Source organism: Geotrypetes seraphini, chromosome 7 (assembly GCF_902459505.1).
Source record: "Geotrypetes seraphini chromosome 7, aGeoSer1.1, whole genome shotgun sequence".
NCBI classification, from domain to species: Eukaryota; Metazoa; Chordata; class Amphibia; order Gymnophiona; family Dermophiidae; genus Geotrypetes; species Geotrypetes seraphini.
Genome location: NC_047090.1, coordinates 85,317,863 through 85,343,053, shown reverse-complemented (window position 1 = coordinate 85,343,053; position 25,191 = coordinate 85,317,863). Strand labels below are relative to the sequence as shown.

Here is a 25,191-nt window from a genome sequence, read left to right as displayed (position 1 = left end):
ATTGCACTTCTTCGAAGGAATTAACAAAAAGATGGACAGAGGAGACCCCATAGACATCATATACCTGGATTTCCAAAAGCCTTTGACAAGGTTCCACACGAGCGTCTACTCCAGAAACTGAAGAACCATGGGATGGACGGAGACGTACATAGATGAATCAGAAACTGGTTGGCGGGTAGGAAACAGAGGGTAGGGGTGAAGGGCCACTACTCGGAATGGAGGAGGGCTCGGTGCTCGGGCCGCTGCTATTTAATATATTCATAAATGATCTAGAAACAGGGACGAAGTGTGAGATAATAAAATTTGCGGACGACACCAAACTATTTAGTGGAGCTCGGACTAAAGAGGACTGCGAAGAATTGCAAAGGGACTTCAGCAAACTAGGAGAATGGGCAACGAGATGGCAGATGAAGTTCAACGTTGAGAAATGTAAAGTATTGCATCTGGGAAGCAGAAACCCGAGGTACAACTATACAATGGGAGGGATATTAGTGAATGAGAGTACCCAAGAAAGGGACTTGGGGGTAATGGTGGACATGACAATGAAGCCAACGGCACAGTGCGCAGCGGCCGCTAAGAGAGCAAATAGAATGCTAGGTATAATCAAGAAGGGTATTACAACCAGGACGAAAAAAGTTATCCTGCCGCTGTATCAGGCGATGGTGCGCCTGCATCTGGAATACTGCATCCAATATTGGTCGCCGTACCTTAAGAAGGATATGGCGTTACTCGAGAGGGTTCAGAAGAGAGCGACACGTCTGATAAAAGGGATGGAAAACCTTTCATACACTGAGAGATTGGAGAAACTGGGTCTCTTTTCCCTGGAGAAGAGGAGACTTATAGGGGATATGATAGAGACTTATAAGATCATGAGGGGCATAGAGAGATTAGAGAAGGACAGATTCTTCAAACTTTCAAAAAATATAAGAATAAGAGGGCATTCGGAAAAACTGAAACAAACAGATTCAAAACAAATGCTAGGAAGTTCTTCTTTATCCAGCGTGTGGTGGACACCTGGAATGCGCTTCCAGAGGATGTAATAGGGCAGAGTACGGTATTGGGGTTTAAGAAAGGATTGGACAATTTCCTGCTGGAAAGGGGGATAGAAGGGTATAAATAGAGGATCACTGCACAGGTCCTGGACCTGTTGGGGCTGCCACGTGAGCGGGCTGCTGGGCACGATGGACCTCAGGTCTGACCCAGCAGAGGCATTGCTTATGTTCTTATGTTCAGATGCTGATGGAAGTGTGTGTGTGTGTGGGGGGGGGGGGAGGAGGGAGAGGAGAGAGTGAAATGCCAGACCATGGGGGTGTGAGAGAGGGAAGGGAAGGAGAGGAGTAAAATGCCAGACCATGGGAGTGTGGTAGAGGGAAGGGAAGGAGAGGAGAGGAGAGAGATGCCAGACCACTGGAGGAGGAAAGGGAAGAAGATGGATGCCAGACCAATGGGGGTGAATGGAGAGATGGAAGAGGGAGGCATACAGACAGTGGATGGAAATAAGAGAGTAACAAGAAGATGAGGAAAGCAGAAACCAGAGAAGAGAAAGGTAGAAAAAAAATTTCTATTTATTTATTTTTTGCTTTAGGGAACATGCATCACTGTTTCTGTGGTTTTGCATTGTATGCAAAGTCCAGCTTCTTGCTGGTTCAGTTTAACCTTTGTCTACGTATTTCTATTTTATCCCCCCTTTTACAAAACTGTTGAACATTTTTTTAGAGCCGGCCATGGTGGTAATAGCTCTGATGCTCAGAATTCTATGAGCATCTGAGCTGTTACCACTGTGGATAAAAACCACACTACAGTTTTGTAAAAGGGGGCGGGGTTAGTTTGTGATTACATATTCCATACTAGGCGAAGGTGTTTTCTGTGATCTGTGTGTTCGAAAGACATGGTTTTCTGTTGCAGGATTAACTGTGCAGGATTGATCTGTACTAGTCTGGCTTGTTTAGTTTTACAATGAGTGTATTGATGTTGTACTGCTCACTGCAGTATGTAAGATGCTGCCTTTTCCTAGGTACACTCTTGTGTGATGTGTGGATTGTTACTAAAAATCATGTTTTTCAAGATGTTGGGGGGGGGGGTGTCAAAATTCATACAGATTGTTTAAAATCCTAGCTGGACACCACCAGAAAAATTGCACCGAAAACAGCCCATAGAGACCTCCCTGAAGGAAACAAAATTGCAGGGAAAGGGGTTTTGGAAGAAGGGGACCTGGGCTCTGGTGTCAGAAACTCTCAAAATCAACTTTTAGACCCCCCTCTCATAGGCTTCAATAACCTTACTCACTATGCCATGTGGTGCCTGCCTGCTTTAGCACAGGATTTCTGCTGGAATAAAAGGGAGAAGAAATTTGCTTCATTCACTGGGTGAACCTGGTCTTCTGGCTGCTAGTCAGACTGAGGTCGGAATGAACCTCAACCCCTGGAAATCTGTGCCACGAAAGGGAGGAGAACCATGTAGCCAGCCCACTGTTGGTCCTCGCCGAGCGGGGAAGGACCCACACTGCCTGCATTCAAACTGACTGAATCAGGGATGTGAGCAGCTATGCAGGTGACAGCCTCTGAACTCTACAAAATACCAATAGACTGGCTATGTGGCCCCAATGGACTGATAGCAACAGACTTCCGCCATGTGAGTCTGCGTCTTCTCCCAGGCAGAGGTCCCGGGCACCGAGCCTCCAAAGATCACTGAGCAAAAATACCCCCAAAATAATAAAAACACAAAGCAGATCAAAAACACTGCTGAACTTGCTTTCAGAAAACAAACTGAGGGAGCAGGAGCAGTACCCTGGGAATGAGGTGGAGTTGGAAAACATGATTAAGTTTTCTGCAAGCAACTTAATGGCTCAGATACAAGATCCTAGTGTTCAGGACCACTAGACACGTTGCCCTAGAACTCACTGGTATCCGTTTTAAGTTAGCCATATTGCCAGCTATGTTTGGTTTTTTTAATTAAAAAAAAATTTTCTTTAAGTTTTACACACACATATATTACAAAAGACATTTTATTGAAAGAGCCATTTTAATTTATCTGAGCAGATACATGTACTGTCCTCGTTGCATGGTTTGATATTCTTTTTGTGAACGCAATTAGAAGATGTTTTGATTTTAAATATTTTATGTATTTTTCTTATAGCATGAGTTAAAATTGTATGTATTTTGTTATTTACATTTTTTAAAATTAAAATACAAAAATAAAAGAATAAAATATATAACATTTTAACTCAAGAAAAAAATACACAAAATATTTAAAATCAAAACTTTTTCTAATTGCCTTCCCCCCCCCCCAAAAAAAAAAATCAATCAAACCATACTATGAGGACAGTTCATTTATCTGCCAAAAAAAAAACAGTTCTTTCAATAAAATGCCTTTTGCAAAATGTATGTGTTTAACTGTTTCATAAACGAAGAAAGAAAAATTATTTGGATATTATTCTGGGATTTCAGATGAGTTGTTTCTTGCCTTTGGATTAATTTTAGCAGGCTGGGCCATTCCTGGGAAGATTCACCACTGGTCCAAGTTTTCTCCATATGGAAATATTTCAACAACTTATTTTTTTCTCATCTCCTCTGGAATTTCTTTTGATCAAGGCATAGCATTCTTATAGAAGTTTTGTGTTATAGAGTAAGGTTACTATAGAGTAAGGTTTAGATTGAACAAGGCTGGCTGAAATCAAGCCTGTCTGTACTCAAACAGCTGAACTTAATTAATCAATTAAATTTGGTCATTTGGTTGATTAACTAAGGTGGCACTTTTACACATGGGTGATACGGGTGCTGAATAACTTTGTTCCTTAAATGATGTAATAATTTTTAAAAGGTGTTTATTCAGGGTCCCTTTGTATAATATTACATTTTATTTAAAGAACACAAACCATTCATATAACATATATACAATAAGGGAAATGGTAAGGAGCAGGAGGGGCAAACATTTTTTCACATCACTATCAGAAGTATCTGATTGACTTAAATTTGATTGGGTGACCAGATTTAGATTGGATTTAGAGAGAGTCCTAGCTGTAATACAGTTATGCAAGGCCTTTCATACTGTTGTTCCATATACGGAATATATATATTTATAGGCTCCATGTGATCTGGAAAACCACAGAATGATGAATCCGACATCAATGCTTGATAAAGCAGTAGAAATTATTAAAGAGAACAAAGGAGCCCTTTTATTAAGCTGCAGTAAAAAATAGGTCTTTCCCACAAACGAAGGCCATTTTTCTGCTCCCGTAAAAATGGCTTAATTTTTTTTTTTTTACATACTAATGCTGAAAAAGAAATTGAGTAGAAAGACACACATTATATCTCAATTACTATGTAATGAGAGAGCATTTCAGTAACTTTGACGATCCAAGCCGCTCAATGAAGGCTACACTTCAGAGACAAGCTGTTTAGCTCATTCACTTGTTACATCACCACTCTTCTCATGCATACTTTTTTATTTTAAATAACCTTCTTCCCATGTACAAAGCTGCAAATTTTATTCACCTTACTTCAATTCAGAGCGCTAAAATATGAAATGTGCACTTTAAACACACCAACAAATATATTCAGCGTTCTTTAAATTCACTTCATAAATGCATATATTACGCAAGTTGATAAAATAGAAAAACTTATCTGGCTGTTGGCTTCTCATAAAGTCTGACAACAGCCTTGTTTCAGTTACTGCGTTAGACACATTGCAGACCTCAAGCACACCATCCACACACAAAAGAAACCCACACTCTGCTATTATGGAGCTTAACCAAACACAATATTCCATCTTTCATGAACCAATGGGTGATTTCTTGTTAGTCATTTCATGCAATTTTATTCACTAGCATGAGATTATTTACATTTCACTCTATACTATATAAGTTTCCAAGTTTATTTAAAATTTTCTATCCCACCCTCGGGAAAACCTTCAAGGCAGCTTAAAGTCTAAGGCATATTTAAAATACACAATGTACAACTACTGCTTACCCTTATATTGAGTTTGTTAATTGGATAGATATGCAAAATAACTACCACCCCACCCCTCTACTAAGTAGAGGATTCTACTGTGGCCCAGAGCACTAAATGTGTTGGAGCCCTGGGCCATGGTAGAAATCTTTACTGCGGCTTAGTAGAGGACCTAAGTCTATGTCTTTTTATAATAATAATAATAATAATAATAACAATGTTTTTATATACCGCAGGACTGTGAAGTTCTATGTGGTTTACAATGATTAAAGATGTTACAGATTGAGTGGAATCAACAAAGTATAGACTTGGTTTATGTTTTGTTTCATATTCAATAGTTTTATGAATGAATGAAATGTTTTATGAATATTATTTTTAATTATATCTTATTATGCATTATGTCTGTAGTTGACAGTCACTGTCCCCAGAAGCAATCTCTATAAGTGAAAAGTGGCCATGCTGAACTTTAAAATAGTTTTATTAAAATAGAACAATAAAGAACGCTCAATCCCACTTAACAATTGAGGGATCATTCAATACTTATCATATCACATGAACTTATCATATTACATGAAATAGCCCATATCTTATGATCTGCTTTCTTCTACTGCTAAAAATATAGAGAGATATGGTTTATTGGGGCAGAGTAAGCAGATTTAGCTAAAAAATCTTAACTCACCAATCTGCTTTAAAAAAAAAAATTAAAAAAAAAAATCAGGAAGGACCAGCATTGACAAAGCAAAGGAGAACATAAGAATTGCCGCTGCTGGGTCAAACCAGTGGTCCATCATGCCCAGCAGGCCGCTCATGCGGTGGCCCTATAGTCAAAGACCAGTGTCCTGAGACCAGCCCTACCAGCGTACGCTCTTGTTCACCAAGAACTTGTCCAACTTTGTCTTGAATCCCTAGAGGGTGTTCTCCCCTACGACAGACTCCGGAAGAATGTTCCAGTTGACAGCCAATTTTGTTGAAGCCATGAAAAAACATGAGCCAAATAGTGAGGAAAAGAAAAAGTCACAGGATAGAAGGCAATACCCTACTGTGGATCAGAAGCTGATTTAAAGATAGAAAACAGAGTATGGTTAGTCAACTTTCTCAATGGAGAAAGATGAATAAGGGAATGGAAACTTGTACCACTGCTTTTAATATATTAATGATCTGAAAAATGAGTGAGGCAATATTTGCAGATAACACAAATTATTCAACATTGCTAAATGATGAGAGGATCGTGAGAAATTCATAGCAGATGAAATGTGGACACATGCAAAGTGAAGCATTCAGGGGGAAACAATGCTATTTGTGTTCTGCCTGTAATTAGTTAGTTATTTAGATTATTGATAGTCTTTTGTCTTTTCTTATCTTTGGAATGACTGTGAAGGCTTTCATGTTTTTATTGTAGCTCCTTTCACATGATTTATGTAATTTTATTTTGCTCTAAATCACTGTGACCTGCAGAAACCAAGTGGTATAGCAAATCAAAATAAACATAGGATCCATGTTAGAAATCACTATCCTGAAAAACAGATCTAGGTATCTCTGTGGACAATAAGTTGAAATTATTAGGAAAAGAATAGACTGTGAGCCCACCATGGTTGAAGTATACAAAGTCCCAATCCCTTTAGGAAAATTGTTCCACTTAGATGAAAGTGTGGCCTAGTGGTTAGAGTTACAGCCTCAGCACCCTTGTGATCCTGGGCAAGTCCCTTAATTCTCCCATTGCCCCAGGTACTTTAGATAGATAGTGAGCTCACCGGGACAGATAGGGAAAATGCTTGAAGTACCTATATGTAAACTGTTTTGAGTGTGGTTATAAAAACTTATAAGTCCCAATCCCTTGCCTAAAGATAAGAATCATAATTCACCTGTAGCATTTCACTCTGCACTCACAGCTTGAGTATTGTGCACAATTCTGGTTGCTCTACAATGTACTGTTATTTAAATATTTTTATCCTATGTTCAACTTAATTCTTACTGTACAGCAACTTGGGTACATTTTTTAAAATGCAGTAAATAAATCCTAATAAACTGCCTGATATTCTAAAGGATTTAATCAGGCAGGAGGGGCTCCTGCCAGGTTAAATCCCGCTGAACACCTTGCTCAGTGGGACTCAAAATGGTCACTGCCACTGGATATTGTTACTAATCAGTTATCTCCTAATTGGTTAGGTGTGGGGACAGCTGGAGTAGGCCTCTAAGCTGGTTAGTGGCAATTTTCAGTCCACTAACCAGCTAGGTAACGACAAAGTTAGGACAGGAAAAAGGTTGTTCTCCTGATGCATTGAAATTAATCAGGCACCGCCTGGTTAACTTCTGGTGAGACCCAGATATTCAATGCTAGGAACTGCACATGCCCTGGCACTGAATATCTGGGATCAGTTCAACCTGTAGCTATGAATAGCTCAAATGTCACATATCGCATTGGGCTGAATATCGGGTGGAAAAAAAAAAAGATATAGCAAAATTAGAAAACATAAAAAAAGGATGACCAAAATAAAGGAGATGGAATGGCTAAAGATGGCAGAATTCTTCAGCTTGAAGAGATGGTTGAGGATGGATATTTTTTTTAAATTATGAGTGGAGTGACTGGGTAAACTCAAACTGGTAGTTTACTCTCAAAAGTACAAAGACTAAGTAACATGGCATGAAGTTATTATCTAGTACATTTAAAACCAATTGGAGAAAATACTTTTTTTACTCCTTGCACAATTAAGCTCTGGCATTTATTAATAGAGAATGTAGTAAACTAAAGTTAGTAAAGCTGGGTTTCAGAAAGGCTTGCAGAAGCTCCTCCAAGTCAATAAACTTACCGTATATCCTCAAATATAGGATGAGATTTTGGGGCCAAAAAAATGGCCCGAAAATGGGGTCTAATCTTATATTTGGGTTATCCCCCAGTGACCACCTGACACCCTCCCAGACTTCCTGCAGGTCTGCCTTTAGGCTGGGACAAGAGTGATCCCTCCCATCTCCTGTCCCAGCTGACACTAACAATTACCACCCTCCCTTCCTCGTGTACCTTTTCCCTGGTGGTCCAGCGTGTATACCATGCGGAACTCCTCCTGCCAATTTCAAAGCGGCGTACCTGGGCCAGCAAGCTTTTTGTGCTCTCGGCCGGCCCTGCTCCTTGATACCGCCAGTTCTCACAGGACTCGAGGCAGCCTATCAAGGAGCGGTGCAGGGCCAGCCGGGAGCACAAAAAGTTCGCTCCTGCATGCCGGCCTGGGTGCGCCGCTAGCTTCATCAGGAGGGGTTCTGCACAGGATACATGCTGGACCACCAGGGAAAAGTTACACGAGGGAGGGTGGTAATTGTTAGTGTTGACCGGGACAGGTGACTACCACTAGGTGGTTTCAGTTAAGGAGAAAGGTTAGGTTAATCTCCTGGCTGGGTTGGAGGGCAGTATGGGACAATCAAGCCATTGTGACATCACTGATGAGGTTGGCTCTTTTTAGTGGGAAGAGGGTACAGGGAAGGTGGGACATGGTGCAGAGCCTGGCAGAGGGGGGAGAGGATATAGAGCCTGGTAGTGAGGGGAGTGTTCAGAGCCTAACAGGGAAGGGGGCTTGGTTCATAAATTTAGTGAATGGGACTGAGTGCAGAGCCTTGCAGAATAGGGAGGAAAGGGGGCTGAACTTGGCAGGGAGGGGGGCTGAGTGCAGAACCTTGCAAGTGAGGGGTCACTGGGTGTAGATCCTTGCAGGGCATGGCACTTGAATATTAAACCCCTGTCTTATATTCGAATCTACCATTTTTCCTTCTTTTTTTTTTTTGGGGGGGGGGGGGGGGAAAATGGTGGTCACAAATTGTATTTGGATCAAACTATATTTGAGTATACACAGTAATCTACTTTTGTTGGGATCATGCCTTGATCAGACAAGGTTGGAAATAAGATACTGGGCTTGATCAAGCTTTGGTCTAAACCAGTATGACAGCTCTTAAAAATGGAACACCCTTTGTAAGAACCCTAAAATGACTGCCAGGAAGCCAACAAAGGGTAACAGAATGGAGCTCACTCTGAAGATGAGGGCTTTTAACAGTGATGCGCCACAGGGATTGGTCCTCTTTGGTCCAATTCTTTTCAACATTTTGGAAACCAATATTGTGAAAGGTCTGCTGGTAAAGATTTGTTATCGGTTACCAATCTGCAGCAGAGGAGACATCCTGGAAGGTGCGGATAACATGAGAAACTTAAGGCTGTGGAATGGTACAAATAATTACAGTTGAGATTTAGTTCAAATCTTTTTATTGTTTCCAAACACATATAAAAAACAACATACATACAACCCAACAATCCAATACAGAATCTAATTAAGAACACAGGACAGTGCAGTTTCCACCTTTCCCAAACCTATCCCATCCATCCATATCAGAGCAGGAAAAAGTACTCCACAGAACAAGACAAAAAAACCCAAACAAACCACAAAACAAAACCAATGACTGGTGAAAGGATGTGCCCTACTATGGAGGCACAAAATGGATCATAGCCTATTTGCCGACACACGAGTATAAACTCAAGAGAGATGGTTTAAAATGTGAGGGTATGTCAAAATGTGACCTGAAGCATCCTTGAAGGATTAATCAGCTCTCTGGGCTTTTTTCCCCCTTTTTAGTTATGTGGCAAACATAAGCCTAATAAGGAACTCTATACTCAACAGGCTTCTTACCACCAATTGCAACAGCAATGCATTATACTAAAATTCAGCTCTCAACTTTTGAGAAGTGTAAGATTATTCCATTTATCTTGAAGATCTTTCTATAAGCAGCAGATCTCATTACACTGTCAACATTTCTTTATTTCTCTGCTTGTTTTGATGAGCACTATAGGCTATAATCTCTCCAGCAATGGTTGCCTTAAAGGTGTTGTGGATCACCTTAGAAACAGGTGTTGTATGGCTCATTCCAAAATATTCCAAACATGTGGTCTGTACCTATTTCTGAAACAGTCTCCTGTGATAAACCATTATTAAATCACTATAACGGATGAAAATTATCTGAAACCAGCCCCATAATATTAATGGTAATTCCATCATGGTCTGACACTATTGAACTAACCATGTGAATGGCATATACTAACTGAATATGGACTTAGATGTTAGGGGAAAAAATGATTAGTCTACAGGCAATTGAAATGTATATTCTTGATTATCAGGATACAAAATTCTTCACAAGTCTATACACCATAATGGAGTTAAGGTCAGGCAGGGTTGGGGTGGGGAAGAGTAAGAGGATGCCAAACACCTTTGGTTTGCAATCTAACCATGGATCTGGATGTGATTAAAGTCCCTTGCTAAAATCAGGCACATGTAGGATATTTCAGTGATCTAAGTAGCTATAGAAGCATTACTATTAGGATCATAAATATTTATTAAAGTAAAAACCCCTACCCTGTAATAAAAAGGCAACTAATATCTAATGCCCATGAGGATCAAGTTGCAAGATCTGGATATTAGCTGACTGGATGATTAGAATGTCCACTCCACATTTCTTGTGATAAGCAGAGGCAAAAATGCATTGGCCGATTCAACCACCCTCCAACTGTAATGATTCTGTATGGGATGAGACTTTTGAAGGAGACATATGTCAGCAAGAGTTTTCTTTAAAACATTAACACAGGGGTGTCCAATGTCGGTCCTCGAGGGCCGCAATCCAGTCGGGTTTTCAGGGTTTCCCCAATGAATATGCATGAGATCTATTAGCATACAATGAAAGCAGTGCATGCAAATAGATCTCATGCATATTCATTGGGGAAATCCTGAAAACCCGACTGGAATGCGGCCCTCGAGGACTGACATTGGACACCCCTGCATTAACACCACTATGGTTTAGGCCAGGAGTAGGCAATTCCGGTCCTCAAGAGCCACAGGCAGGTCAGTTTTTCAGGATATCCACAATGAATATGCATGAGATGAATTTGCATTTCAAGGAGTCGGTGCATGAAAATCCATCTCATGCATATTCATTGTAGATATCCTGAAAACCTGACCTGTCTGTGGCCCTTTAATACAATCTAAGCCCACCCATATTTAATGGTATACATGATTACAAGAAATACATAAGAACCTCTACACATCAGAATGAACCAACTGTCATAAAAACTTAGACCTCAACTATAAGCACAATTTCCATTGCTGTGGTCTTTTTCCTTGGAATTTCCCCTTCCACACCTGCTTATTAGCAAACTGTCTACACACAAGTAACCAAAAAAACTAAGTTATCCGCTCCTCACACACACTTGCCCCCGGGCAGACTGGATGGGCCATTTGGCCTTATCTGTGGTAATGTTTCTGTTTCTAAAAGAAAAGATAGAAGCCCCCTCCTACTGATTCCAACCAATGTACAGGAAAACAAACACCACTAAATGTAAGTAATAGAGATATACTTAATAGAATGAACAGTACAAAGACCAGTAGTTATTAAGACTTCCCTACAGACAATTAAAACAGAATCTGTAGTCCACACTACCCATATCAGGTACACCCTTCATAATCAGTGATGAATCTGCTCAAGTCCTCTGGGTCTTAAAAATTATGCATGTGATTCTGATAGATGACCTAAGTCTAGCTGGGTAAAACATATCATAAGAATAGCCTTACTGGGTCAGACCAATGGTCCATCAAGCACAGTAGTCCATTTTTACAGTGGTCAATCCAGGTCCCTACTACCTGGCCAAAACCCAAGGAGTAACAACATTCCATGCTATCGCTCCAGGGCAAGCAGTGGCTTCCCCCTTGTCTCTCTCAATAAGACTGTACTTTTCCTCCAGGAAATTGTCCAAACCTTTCTTAAAAGCAGCCCACACTGGGCTCCCAGGCTTTTCAGCTGTGGGCTGCAAGCAAGCAGTTTTTTTACATTACTAGGCCATCGTCAGAGACATGTCGGGAAGAATGAGTATTTTCGCTCCTTGTTATTTTAGATCAGGCTTACTCTATGACTTGGTTAAAATTTCTAGTGTTTGTGTATAATGGAGCACTTTAAAAATAAAAGGCCTTGGGCCCTGCTCAACTTTCTGCGAGCATATGTTGATCTGATGTGCCATTCAATCTCGATGGCCTGAACAAAGTAGAGCTCAAGCAGCCTGAAGAGCATAGTTTTGATGAATTCAATGGGCTTCACACCTGATCCTTCAGGAAAAATCAACAAATGCGTACATTATTGCATCTACTAAGACTGTTAGCATTTTCCTAGTCCCTTTGAATTTGAGTGATAAGTTTGCAATCTTTCTACACCCTTGAGCACTAATTTACCCTCTAAATGTGCAATGCTATCTGTACAAACCTTTAATTGTGCACTAGTATTTACCATCTCAGCTTGAAGGCCCAACATGTTTGCCACATTTTCCTGCATAAGGAACTTAAGATGCCCAAGCTCCATCATAATCAGCTCAATTAGATCCAGCATTTCTTGCAGAATCACTATTCTAACAGGAATTGGTTGGGACACTTTCCACCACACACAGCTTTAATTTTCCTGGTTGGGGCACTTAATTTTCTTTTGTTTGGAGACTATCAAGATCAGGAACAGGATCCAAATAACTCCAGAACAGGATTCATTGAGGATCAGGAGGGCAAGCTATCAGAATCAAGCATGGGAGATTTGTCTCAGGCAGCCATATTAAAGTATGGCAGAACTGAAAGTCAAGAGATTTAGACTCAAATTCTATAAATGGTGCATGAACTTAGGTGCCTAGATTGGCATGCCTAGCTGAACTAGGTGCCTAACTTAATCTTTTAAATTAGTGCCATTAATTAAAAAATAAACAAAAAAATGTTATAGGTGTGTACCACTTTGAGGTAGATGTCTACTCCGAGGCACCTACAAGCAAGTAGGCATGGTTAGGGGAAGATTCTGGGTGGATTTTGGGCATGGTTTGACTTAGGCACCAGTAGGCTCAGTCATTTAGCCTAAAAAAAACCCTGGCCTAAATGGGAGTTTACCTAAAGTTTCAATGCTTACCAGTACCTAAGGCCACTTATGCTGCTAGGTACAATTCCTATAAACGGCACCTAGCAGATGACTGACAATTGCGGTCAATGGTGCCCAGAAATTCGGCTCCATTTATAGAATCAAGGCCTTAATGCTTAAAAATAAATCCAGGTAGCCATGCATTTAGGCTGAAAACAAAACAAATCAAGAAAGCTATATAATACTGTATATGGGGTGAACTACTTCTGTATAAGAGTGTGGGATATAAAGATGCTTGGCCATCATAAAATTATCAGTTACAAACAGGTAGAAAATAGTACTGCACAGTCAGAAGAATGCTTAAGTGTTTAGAGAGCATGGTATGGTTAAGCAGGAAAAAAAAAGAAGTGATAGTGCCTCTGTATATGAGTAAGAGGAGACACCATTTGGAGTTCTATTTGCAATACTGAAGTCCACACTCTCAGAGGGATTTAAATAGGATGACATTAGGTCAGAGGGAAGTTACTTAAATAACCAGGGATCTTCATTAAAGCATATAGGGGCAGACTTAAGATTAAATATACAATGGTACCTCGGTTTACGAGTGCACCGGTTTACGAGTTTTGCAAGACAAGCAAAACATTCGCAAAATCGGCGCCTCGGAAACCGAGCGTGCCTCAATTTGCGAGCGTCCCCCCTGCTAACCGGCACCCTCCCCCCCGCGATCCGGCACCCCTTCGCCACCATCGGGCACCCCCCCCTTGACCTGAGGTCCCCCAACCCATCCGAACCCTCTTCTTACTTCAGTGTAGCCTCCGCACCAGCATGTCCTGCCGGTGCCCGAAGATCTGCCTCCTGTGCTGGGCATGCTCAAGGCTCAAGGCCCAGCACAGGAGGCAAATCTTCGGGCACCGGCAGGACATGCTGGTGCGGAGGCTACACTGAAGTAAGAAGAGGGTTCGGGTGGGTTGGGGGACCTCAGGTCGCGGCGGAGGAGTGCCCGATGGCGGCCGGGGGGGGGGGGGGGGGGGGATGGTGCCGGTTCATGGGGGGGGCCTTCGGGGGGAGCAATGCCAGTTCTCGTGTGGGGGGGGGGGGGGAGCAGCGCTGCTGGCCTCGGGGGGGGGAGGGTGGGAACCTATCAAAGCGAGTTTCCATTATTTCCTATGGGGAAACTCGCTTTGATAAACAAGAATTTTGGATTACAAGCATGCTCCTGGAATGGATTATGCTCGTAATCCAAGGTACCACTGTATATACTCTTGAGGAAAAGCGGATGAGGGGAATACAATAGACATTTAAAAACATCAATGGTCTAAATACACAGGAGGCAGGCCTCTTTCAACTGAAAACAAGTTTTGGAATAAGGATCACAGGATAAGAGCAGAGTAGACTCAAAAGTAATCTAAAGAAAGGGTTGTAGATGCATGAACAGCTTACTATTGAAAGTGGAGGACATGAGGATGGGATCTGATTTCAGAAACCACAGGACAAGATCTCTGAGGGAAAGAAAAGGATGCTGAGTATTAGTGGTAGATATAGATAGGCAGACTGGATAGCTGCCACTTTCCATGTATCTGTTTTTATGTTTCTTGAGTTCAGCAGACAAAACAGGGATCCTCAAACTTGTCCTGAGAGAACCCTAGCCACTGAGGTTTTCAGGAAACCCGTAATGATTATGCAAGAGATAGATTTGCATACAAAAAGGAAATACACGCAAATCAATCTCATTAATATTCACTGCAGATATCCTGAAAAGCTTACTGGCCAGAGTTCCCCCAGGACATGTTTGGGAATCACTGGTATAGAAGTTATTTTGAATATATAAATGGAACAAAAATTCAAACAGGATGCGATACTTTTTTACTAGGTTAATATAAATCATTTGGAACTAGCTTTGAAGACCTCAGTGCAAAATGAGTTAAGGATACTGCTGCTCAAATATACAAGAATATCAAATAATGTACTATCGTGATGTTTGTTTTTGAGGTTAAGTTTTTGTGGAAGGAGAGGAAAAACTGGGTTCAAAAGACAGAAGAATTTACAGCTATAGGTGCACTCTCTCTGGTAATACTGTAGGTAGAGCCCTTTCTGGACTGTTTCACAAGTGTTTGATCATTTTCTTTTCAAATTATAAATTCTGAAGTTCCTCTTTGGCATTCTCAACATGAGGGTCACCTTTGCAGTTGTCTGGCCTGAAAAACATTTCCACAAAGAAGTAACACCTTAGTTATAAGCACAAAATTTACTAATATTCTGTTAGCATCAACTTAATGTTTACCAACAAAAACTTTACTAGTCATGTAATATGTATTACAAAGTCACTGAACATTCAATTAGGCAGGAAAAGTATTGGACAGTTGTCATAAAAATAGTTTGTTCACCTTCATGGTCTCTGATCCACTTGCTTTTCTTAACAATGTCTGTTTAAGTGCATCAATCTTTTCATCAATTTCAGCCAAGGAATAACTCTGAAACAAAAAAAAATATTCCTCCTAAATCATTTGAAAATGATGTATGTCAAAATTTCTCAGAAGTTATAATATAAAGGTTCTTAACCTTTTTTTGGTTCCTTCATAGATCAATGAAATCCTTGCAACCAGGGGCCTAACCTGACCAGTTTGGGCTCAGGCCTGTCCACCCAGCAGCCACACGTGGCTAATCCGAAAGCCTTCCCTCTGATGTGTTTGTGTCAGAGAAAAGGCTTCTAGGTCAGCTACCAGTAGCATGTAGAAACCACTGCCAGCAACCTGAAGAAAAACAGAAATGTGGCAAGGGCTTGGGGTAGAAAAGGAGGGAAAGAGAGAGGCTGCTGCATAAGCAGGAGAGGTGGGGGTGGGGGGTGAAAAGAAATGCCTGCCCACTTTGGGATCAGGCTTGCCCAAAATTTGCTATCTGGCTATGCCACTGCTTGCAACCCCCTTCTAACTGCTAACATGTTGCTAAAACTACAGTAGTACTCAGTTATATCATCAATGACTATCCTAATTATTGCCTTCTCCATGCTTGTTGATTTGCATTGTTACACCAGATGAGGTCTGAACTCTGCTTTCTATACGAGTATTTTAAGCCACTGGATCTCCCTTTCCTCAAATTTAAGACTGTACGCTCCTTGGGAGACTGGCCATGGCATAATTGGCAGTACTAATTAAACAATTCAGAAAGTCCCTATGCTTCACAGTTTGCTGATAGGAATCACAAACCTGTCTCCAAAATCCTTCATGTTCCCCTGCCACTAGTTTTGTCATTGCATTCATATACTTTTGAGTCAATGGCAAGGATAACATTCAGAAACTTACATCCCACAGTGATATGAACTACCTTAAAACTATTTCTAGGGATTTCAGTTCTAGATTTTAGTGTATAGTGGTGTTTTCTGGAACTTTCTTGGAGGAATACTTAGCCACCCAAGTTTTTAGGAGTGCTACAATGAATATGTAAGACAGGATTTTCATACATTGGAGATCCAGTGAATATTTATTGCGGTACTCCTAAGAAGCAAACTGCAAGGTTTACGGACCTTCAGGAGAGGGTAGAAAAAGAAGAAAAACTGCAAATTTTAATTTGACTTGAAAAACAAAAAGTGACAGCATCTAAGTCTGTGGTGAGTTCTGGAATACTGTATACAATTCTGAAAACAGTACCCTCGTAAGAATATACTGTACAGTAAACTTCAGAGAGCAGCTACTTAAATGTTCCACAGTCATATCTCTCTTCCATTTCTTCCCCCTTGAATTCTGCTCGAGTCTTATTTGTAAACCACCCCCTGCTGTTACGTTACTAACCCTCCCCCTTCTACAAAGCCCGGAAACCCATAGAAATTTAAAGGGCTTCGGTCCTTTTGCCCCGTGGCTTTGTAAAAGCGTGTATGTGTGTGTGGTGTTGGGGGGCGGGGAAGGTGTAAGGGCAGTATATCAAGCATGTGTATATAAATAAAGGTGAGGCTGAAAGATCTATGTATACTTTGGAAGAAATGGGAGAGAATTTATAAAAGATACATTTAAGTACCTCCTTATAAATTCACAGGAGGCAAGCTTAATGGAAAGAAAGCTCTGAAACATATGGTCTTAGGATGAGGGTTAGATTCAGAGGCGTATTCTAAGAAAATATTTCTTTATAGAAAAGTTGATAGATACTTGGAATAGTTTTTCAGTTAAGGTGGTAGATGTAAGCACTATATCTGAATTTAAGAAAGCACGGAACACAGAGGATCTCTTAGGGAGAGCAAGTGATTGTAGGAGTATTCGCCTATTCTGCACTCGCGGTTTTGCTTATTCGCGATTTTTCGCATACAGACTCCGCCCCCCCCCCAAAAAAAAAATCAATCAACTCTGAACCCAAACTACGTTTGAAACCGAGATGCAGGTGATCAACCTTCAAGTAAAAGAATCATCCTGTATAATACATTTTGCCTTGCTACTCCTGATTCAAATAAAAATGAAAACAAACGAGGAGTGCTTTTGCCTTGGGCCACTGCAATTTGTTTCCTCAACCACTGAATATTTGCATGCAAAATCTGAGTTACATCACAGAGAGCAATTAAAGTAAAAACAGTGCCTTTTGGAGGGCTCACCTGACAAACACCTGTGTGATGGTGAATCTACAAAGCTCTGAGGAGAACAGCCCCACACAATTCACAGGGCGACTTAAAAACCCAGAAGACAGTGCAGAAAACGCAAGTGCCGGGCGCTTTGAAAACTGACGCGTCCTTCACGCAGGTCCCCGCCTCTCTCATTGCGACATGGAGAAGCAGAGCCTGCACGAAGCCCAGCCAGCGAGATCGAGAGAGAGTGAGCTGCTCACGTACGAGGCATCTGGCACATTCCCAGGTACCTTCAGCTGCAGAGTCTCTAGCTCAACTTCCCTGTCACCTCAGGTCACGACCACCAGGACCCCTCAGAGAAATCAGGGAAGACAAGCGGCGCGGTTCCGATCCCGGCATACCTCCTCGGAACCGCAGCAGCCTGCGCTCTACCCCTTTGCGGACGAACCAGGGGAGAGATGGCTCCCGAACCTGGAGACCTGATTCAATCTGCAGGCTGACCAGAGGGCTTACTGCAGTTTCAGGCTTACAGAGCACCCTCCAGAAGCAGACAAACGTTAACATGTCTGCGATCTCCCGCTGAAGGATCACTCGCACAGAGTTGATCTGCAGCATGAGGGCAAATCCGCGGTACCGAAGAAAAGGCAAGACTAAGAATTGAGAAATAAAATCACGAGCAGAAGAAAACTAGAAGTTCTCAGCAAGGCTGCAGAATCAAACTGAACTTCAAGGGGAGTGGCCACACAGATGACCTCGCAGAGGGGGTTGGTGTTATTTTTAAGTTCTGCAGCCAAGGCTGGAATGGATGCATTATCTGCTAGTTCAGGCTCCAGAGGGTTTGTACAAGAATACCTAACAGAACAGCCGGGGAAGGAATTGAATGCTGGATGAGTAGAAGGACATTTTTATAATAGGTTGTGGACATCAGTCTGATTAGGACAATTCCACTCTATGCTTTAACCACTACACTCTCCTCCAAGAACTACTCAAACAAACCTTTTTGTTGGCAACAAAATAGCAAAGATGAACCCCAGAGATGAATGCATCTCAGTTTACTCTCAGCCAATCATGCCCTTAGAGAGTCCCAGCTTCTGTCCAATCAATTTGAGATTAATGAAAGGACTTCTTTATGTTATAACTGCCGATAGGGAAGTCTCAAATGCCATAGGAACTGAACGTTGTCCCTTACATTTCCCTTGAAATACCATTTAAGCCCACAAGAATCTAAGCTGGGAAATACTATTTCTATTAGCAGTTATTTCAGCTAGAAGAATTAGAAAATTTCAAAGCCCCAGTCAAATATAAATCTTACACTCATTTTCATCACAAATTTATCTTATAATTCCTGCCCCTTTCGGATGTGCACTGCCTTAAAATTTGATTTGGCAGTACAGTACTCTCCCAATATTCGCGGGGGTTCCATTCCAGGAACCCCCCCGAATGTTGAAAAACCGCGAATACGATTTTTAGCAGGGGATACAGGAGAGGGCAGCCGGAGCGCCGGCGAGTGAAGGAAATCACTCGCGGTATGCTCCGACCGCCTCTTCCTGTACTAAAGTCGGCCCTCACTAATCAGGAGTTGCTTTGACACACATTGACGGTCAGAAAATACCGTGAATGACTGGGATCGTGAATTTGCGGGGGAGCACTGTATATCAAATTTTAATAAAATTTGAAACTTGATTATTTCATGTGAATAGTGGTGTTTTATACTGACTGAACACACACTGATACGAGAAGTTCCTCTACATTCTAGACTGTTATGGGCCATTGCTTTTATATTAAACAGCTTTTAGTGTTGTTTGACTCCAAGAGACTAGGCATTCTAATAAGAAAATGGACCTACAACTGCCTGGAATCCTGTATCCAATTCTGTTATGAGCAAATTGATATTCTTCTAATTGGGTAAAGCCTCAAAGTGAGAGCAATTGCTATTACTGTAGCTCTCTTGACATTTGCTTCGCTATAAGTCATCTGCAAAGCAGCTACTTGTTTTTTTCTTTATACCTTTGGTTCACTTTACTGCCTAGACCAGTTCTCAGTTAAAGAAAGAGATAAGAGTACAGTCAGTCAAGCAGTACTGACCAATCTGTCTGATCTATGCATCTCATCAGGCCACTCCTCCCTCATCAATGGTCGTTATTTATAAGAGTTTTTCAGGTTCAAACTAATTCTTTATCCTATCAACATGAAATTGACTGTGGAGTACCGTAGGGCTCCATTTTATCATCGTTATTTTTTAACCCAGGGGTGGGGAACGAAGGTCAGGTTTTCAGGATTTCCCCAATAAATATGCATGAGATCTATTTGCATGCACTGCCTCCATTGTACGCAAATAGATCTCATGCATATTAATTGAAAAAATCCTGAAAATCTGACTGCATTATGGCCCACGTTCCCCACCCATGATTTAACCTACTCTTGAGACCATTAGCTTCACTAATTCAAACTAAAGGTATCTAGGCCTATTGGAAACAGGATGCTAGGCTTGATGGACCTTTGGTCTGTCCCAGTATGGCAATTCTTATGTTCTTATTTTTACGACGATGACATTCTCTTGATTTATCCTACCAATTTTTTTGCACCCCATCTAGTCCCACTTCAGATTGTCTTGAGTTGGTTGCTGAATTGCTGTTCTAAAATAGACTGGTTTTAAACAAGGACAAAGGTAGCCTGTTGGCTAACAGGCACTCTCCCCAAACCACAAGAACCTGTTTCATTGTTTGGAAATATGATCACTTCTGTGAATACTTTTCACTATTCAGGAATAATATTGGACTCGCAGTCAGTGGCTTGAAGTGCCCGGAGGAGTGGTGGTGCCCCTTCGTGCTCTCCTCTCTGCCCCCCATGCCACATTCACACCCTCCCTTCCCACCCCGCACCTCTTTAAATCTTCGTCAGTGCGAGCAGCTTCTCCAGCCTGCTGCTTATGCCAGCTTTCCCTGATATTATTTCCTGGCCCCGTGACCCAAAGTGATTTCAGAAGGAGCCAGGCTTGTGCAAACAGCAAGCCAGAAGAGTTGCTTGCAATGACAAAGATTTAAAGAGGAGGGATGGGGAAGGGACGGCATGAGTGCGGCATGGGAGGGTGGAGAGGTGCCAGCGTCTCCATCAAGAGGGCACCTGGGGCTGTCCACCCCCCCTCTTATTATGCCACTGCTTGTAGTAACTTATTGGCTGCACAATCAGTATAGCACATTACTTCTGAATATTTGAGACTGGTGATGCAGTTTCATTATACAGTGTATATTCAAGAAAAACATAATTCAACAAGCGTACAGCAGTTAAGACAGGAATTACAACCTGAATTTATGTACTATAATGAAAAAGTTTCACTTTCACACTAACTTCTAAAACACACAGAGAATATTAATTACCTGAGGTGTCTGTGTCTTCCTGCGCTTGCTGGGTAAATTCTAAAATAAAGACAAATATTTACTACCTTTTTGAAGTACCAAGTCACTAATATATATATACACACACACAAGCATAGTCATAGAGAGAAACATAGAAATAGACGGCAGATAAGGGCCACGGCCCATCTAGTCTGCCCACCCCTTATGACTGTAATTTTAATGTTTAGTTCTACAATCCAAAAACGATGCTTTTAAATGTTTCTTTTCCAGAGGTAATAAGTTCACTATATCCAAATACAACCTTCCGGAAAGTTCCTAATCAAACACCTAGCATAAAAAACTAGCTTTTATTTTTTGTTATTTGTTGTTTAAAAGCCTCAGCCCCATCACTCCATTCTTTAATGGATAAAATACCTAGCAGAATTATGAAATCATTAGGATTGGATAATTTGGTACAAAATTGTGACTTGAAAGATATGGCAAATATTTCATTTTAATGAACAAGAATTTTCGTTTTGCTCCCATGTTCACAAATCATTTTCAAGAATAGACTATATATTTGCTTCTAATGCATTAATTCAGCAGGTAACACAAGCCTCCATTGATCCAATTATTTTATCTGATCATGGTGGGGTGTGGATTAAAATTAAAATAACTGACCAAGAAGATAGTAGACCTATATGGAGATTTGATAATACATTGCTGGCGGAACTAAATTTTATAGAGGAAATACAGTTGAAAATAAATGATTATTTTCAAATTAATAATGTGGAAGATATCTCTATGGAAACGTTGTGGGATACTTTTAAGGCAACCATGAGAGGTCAAATTATTTCTTTTTCGGCATACATTAAAAAACAATTTTATAGTTTGGAACAAGATATAAAGGTATTAGAATCAAAATTGATTGACAAATGGGAATATTCTACATTACAAGATCTCTTGAAAGCTAAAGGGAAGTATAATGAGATTTCTTCTAAAATGATAAGAAAAGATTTATTTTCTCAACAGGCACTGTATTATGCAAATTCAAATAAGGCAGGAAGATTACTGGCAAATTATTTAAAAGCAAGAAAACAAAAAACAAAAGTAGTGGCGATAAAAGATGAAAAAGGGAATTCTTTTACACAAAATGGTTCTATTTTAAAATAATTTTTATAAAGATCTGTATTCTTCTGAGCCTTATTTAGATAAAGAAAAGGATGGATTGGAATTTTTAAATTTAATAAAGGGGCCAAAAATTCCTGAGCATATAAAAGCCAATATCAATAAAAGAATTATAAGCAGCATTGAAGTCCCTTAGAGTTGGATCCGCTCCAGGTGGAGATGGTTTTACAGTAGAGTTCTACAATCATTCCAAATTACCCTATTACCATATTTGTTAAATTTATATCAGACTCAACTATCTAAAGGTTGTATTACGGGTACTATGGCGGAATCAGTAACTATAGTCTTGCCAAAGCCAAATAAAGATCCCACATTGGTTTCAAACTACAGGCCTATTTATTTAATTAATATTGATGGAAAACTTTTAGCTAAAACATTGGCTAAAGCTCTCCCTTTTATTATTGGAATGCATCAATCAGGATTTGTTGTTCAAAGACATTCTTCTAACAACACTAGTCTGACCTAGCATATGTTGAATTTATCAAAAGCCTTAGATCAGGGGTGCCCAACGCGTCGATCGACCGGTAGCTCAGGAAGGCAACGTGAGTCGATCGCAGAGCCCATCCCGGGCTCTGTGATAGACTCGTGTTGCTGTCCCGATCTACCGGGCCTATCAGCCTTCCTCTCCCCGATGTCAAAGACGCCGACGCCAGGCATTAGGCTGTTTTTTGTCATTTCGGGAGGAGGGGGGCGGGGGGGCATGGTGGCGTGGCGGTGGCAGCAGCAACAGCCTGAAAAAGAAATCATCCTGGCCCGGGTCGGTGTCATACTCCGGAACTTCTACCTCTTCCAGCAGCCCTCTCCCTTCTACCTGCTTCCGGCCACACCCCCTGCTCCGCGGCTCTCTTCGGCAACTCAGCAGCAGCGATCGACACAAGCTTCTGACGTCGGGGCCTACCCTCTGCGAGTTCCGCTTGTTTCAACTTCCTTTTTCCACAAAGGCGGGACTGGTAGAGGGAAGGCCTCGATGTCGGCAGCTTGTCTTGATCACTGCTGCTGACGCGTTGCTTAAGAGAGCCGCGGAGCAGGGGGGTTTTGCCAGTTGCAGGTAGAAGGGAGAGGGCCAGATGCAGGACTCGTGGGCGAGGGAGCAGAAGAGAGAGAGAAAGAGAGAGGGGAGGGAAACAAAAGGAAATATTTCATACTGGGCCGGAGTGGAGGGAGGGTGGAAAGATTCAGGCTACAGGGTGCATTAACAAAGGAAAAGGGGGGAAAGCTGAAAATGGAGATAGTGACACAAAGAAGAGAAAGAGTAAGCAGGACCTACTGAATAAGGATAGAGATACAGAGGGGACATGAAGAGGAGGTGAAATAGAGACATAGAAGTAATGCTGAAAAAGTGTGTGTGTGTGGGGGGGGGAGATAAAGATATTGAAAGGGCAAATGGTGAACATGGGGTAAAGACAAGGACAGAGACAAATGAAGATTCTGAAAAAGTGGTGAGATAGGGATATAGGTCAGATGGACACAAAGAAGGGTGATGCTGGAAAATAGGTGGAATGGTAATTCTGACAGATACAGAAGGGAAATGCTGGATCAAGGAGAGATGGGGCTCAGGCTGGATGGAATGGGGAGAAATGCCTTGTTGGCCCGGAACTTCCTCTCCTACGTCAGAATTGACGTCAGGGAGCGGAATGCTGGTCAGCGCGACGCTTCTGCAGGGAAAGCTTGGGACGGCGGTGGCTTGGGGGCTGTTCCCCGATGGCGGTGGCAGCAAACCGAGTGGCTTGGGGGAGGGCACAGAGAAAGAAAGAAAGGGGGCAGACAGGGAGACAGAAAGAAGGGGGAACAGGGAGACAGAAAGAAAAAGTTGGGGGAGAGAATGATGTCTGGAGGAGAGGAAACATACAAGAGGCTGAAAGAAAGGAAGAAAGATTGGATGCACAGTAAGAAGAAAGTGCAACCAGAGACTCATGAAATCACCAAACAGCAAAGGTAGGAAAAATGATTTTATTTTCAATTTAGTGATCAAAATGTGTCGGTTTTGAGAATTTATATCTGCTGTCTATATTTTGCACTATGGCTCCCTTTTACTAAACCGCAATAGCGTTTTTTAGCGCAGGGAGCCTATGAGCATTGAGAGCAGCACGAGGCATTTAGCGTAACTCCCTGTGCTAAAACCTACTATTGTGGTTTAGTAAAAAGGGAGGGGGTGTATTTGTCTATTTTTGTATTTTGTTACTGAGGTGACATTGCATAGAGTCATCTGCCGTGACCTCTTTGAAAAAACCCGGAATATGAATAATTAACATTTTCTCTGCCTTTCAGTGTGCTTTGTGTTTTTTTTTAATTTTATTGTTGGTAGATCATTTTGACTTAGTCATTATAAAAGTAGCTCGCAAGCCCATAAAGTGTGGGCACCCCTGCCTTAGATGATCTGGCTTTTTCTGTATCCTTGGATGCAGAGAAGGCCTTTGATCGAGTTGAATGTATCAAGCGTTGGAATGCTTTGGTATTGGTTCAGGATTTATACAAATGTTGCTAAACTGTACTTTAATCATTTTTCAGAAGTTTTTAGATTACAGAGGAGGGTTAGATGAGGCTGTCCCTTATCTCCTTTGCTTTTTGATATTGTATTGGAACCCTTGTTATTAGTGATTCAGCAAGAGAAGGAGATATAGGGTATTCCTTATAGTAATCGTGTATATAAGGTCTCTGCTTATGCGGATGATATTTTGCTCTATTTGAAAAATCCTGAGACAACCATTCTTTGCTTACTTGAACTGATAGAAAAATTTAGAAAATTTTCAGGTTATAAGGTAAATTGGAGTAAATCAGAAATTCTTCCACTTAATGTCCACTGTACAAAAGGTTTATTTGATTCATTTTCCTTTCTTTGGAAGGACGGAATAAAATATTTAGGCATTTGGATTAAAAATACGCTAGAAGAAACAATGAAAATAAATGAAAAACCTTTATTACACAAGGTAACAGAAATGTGTGAGCATTGGAATCCTTTACATCTTTCGTGGTGGGGGAGAGTCCAAACTATTAAAATGATGATTTTGCCTATAGTTTGTTATCAGATGGGTATGTTGTCGGTTTATTTTCAAGGGTCCTTTTATAAAAAAATTAAATAGCATTCTTATAAAATTTGTTTGGCTGGGTAAAACTCCTAGAATTGCTTTGGTATCTTTACAAAGGCCAATTTCAGAGGGAGGGATAAATTTTCCCAATTTTTATAGGTATCATCAATCCTATATTTTGCGCCATGGTATGTATTGGGTCCTCCCAGAGCTCATGGAAAAATTCCCAGACTGGATGTGGTTAGAATGGC

General features: G+C 41.2%; 1 protein-coding gene across 1 annotated transcript in view; it reads right to left on the bottom strand.

Moving 5' to 3' along the window:
- Positions 1-14,694: 14,694 nt before the first annotated feature.
- MBIP (MAP3K12 binding inhibitory protein 1) overlaps positions 14,695-25,191 on the bottom strand; it is a 44,192-nt gene continuing 33,695 nt past the window's right edge. Inside the window, exons 7-9 of the mRNA XM_033950689.1 lie at positions 20,769-20,807; positions 15,233-15,319; positions 14,695-15,043 (exon numbers count right to left, since the gene is read on the bottom strand). Of these exons, the coding sequence (XP_033806580.1) occupies positions 15,023-15,043; positions 15,233-15,319; positions 20,769-20,807 (147 nt within the window). The 3' untranslated portion in view covers positions 14,695-15,022. The remainder of the gene's footprint in view (positions 15,044-15,232; positions 15,320-20,768; positions 20,808-25,191) is intronic.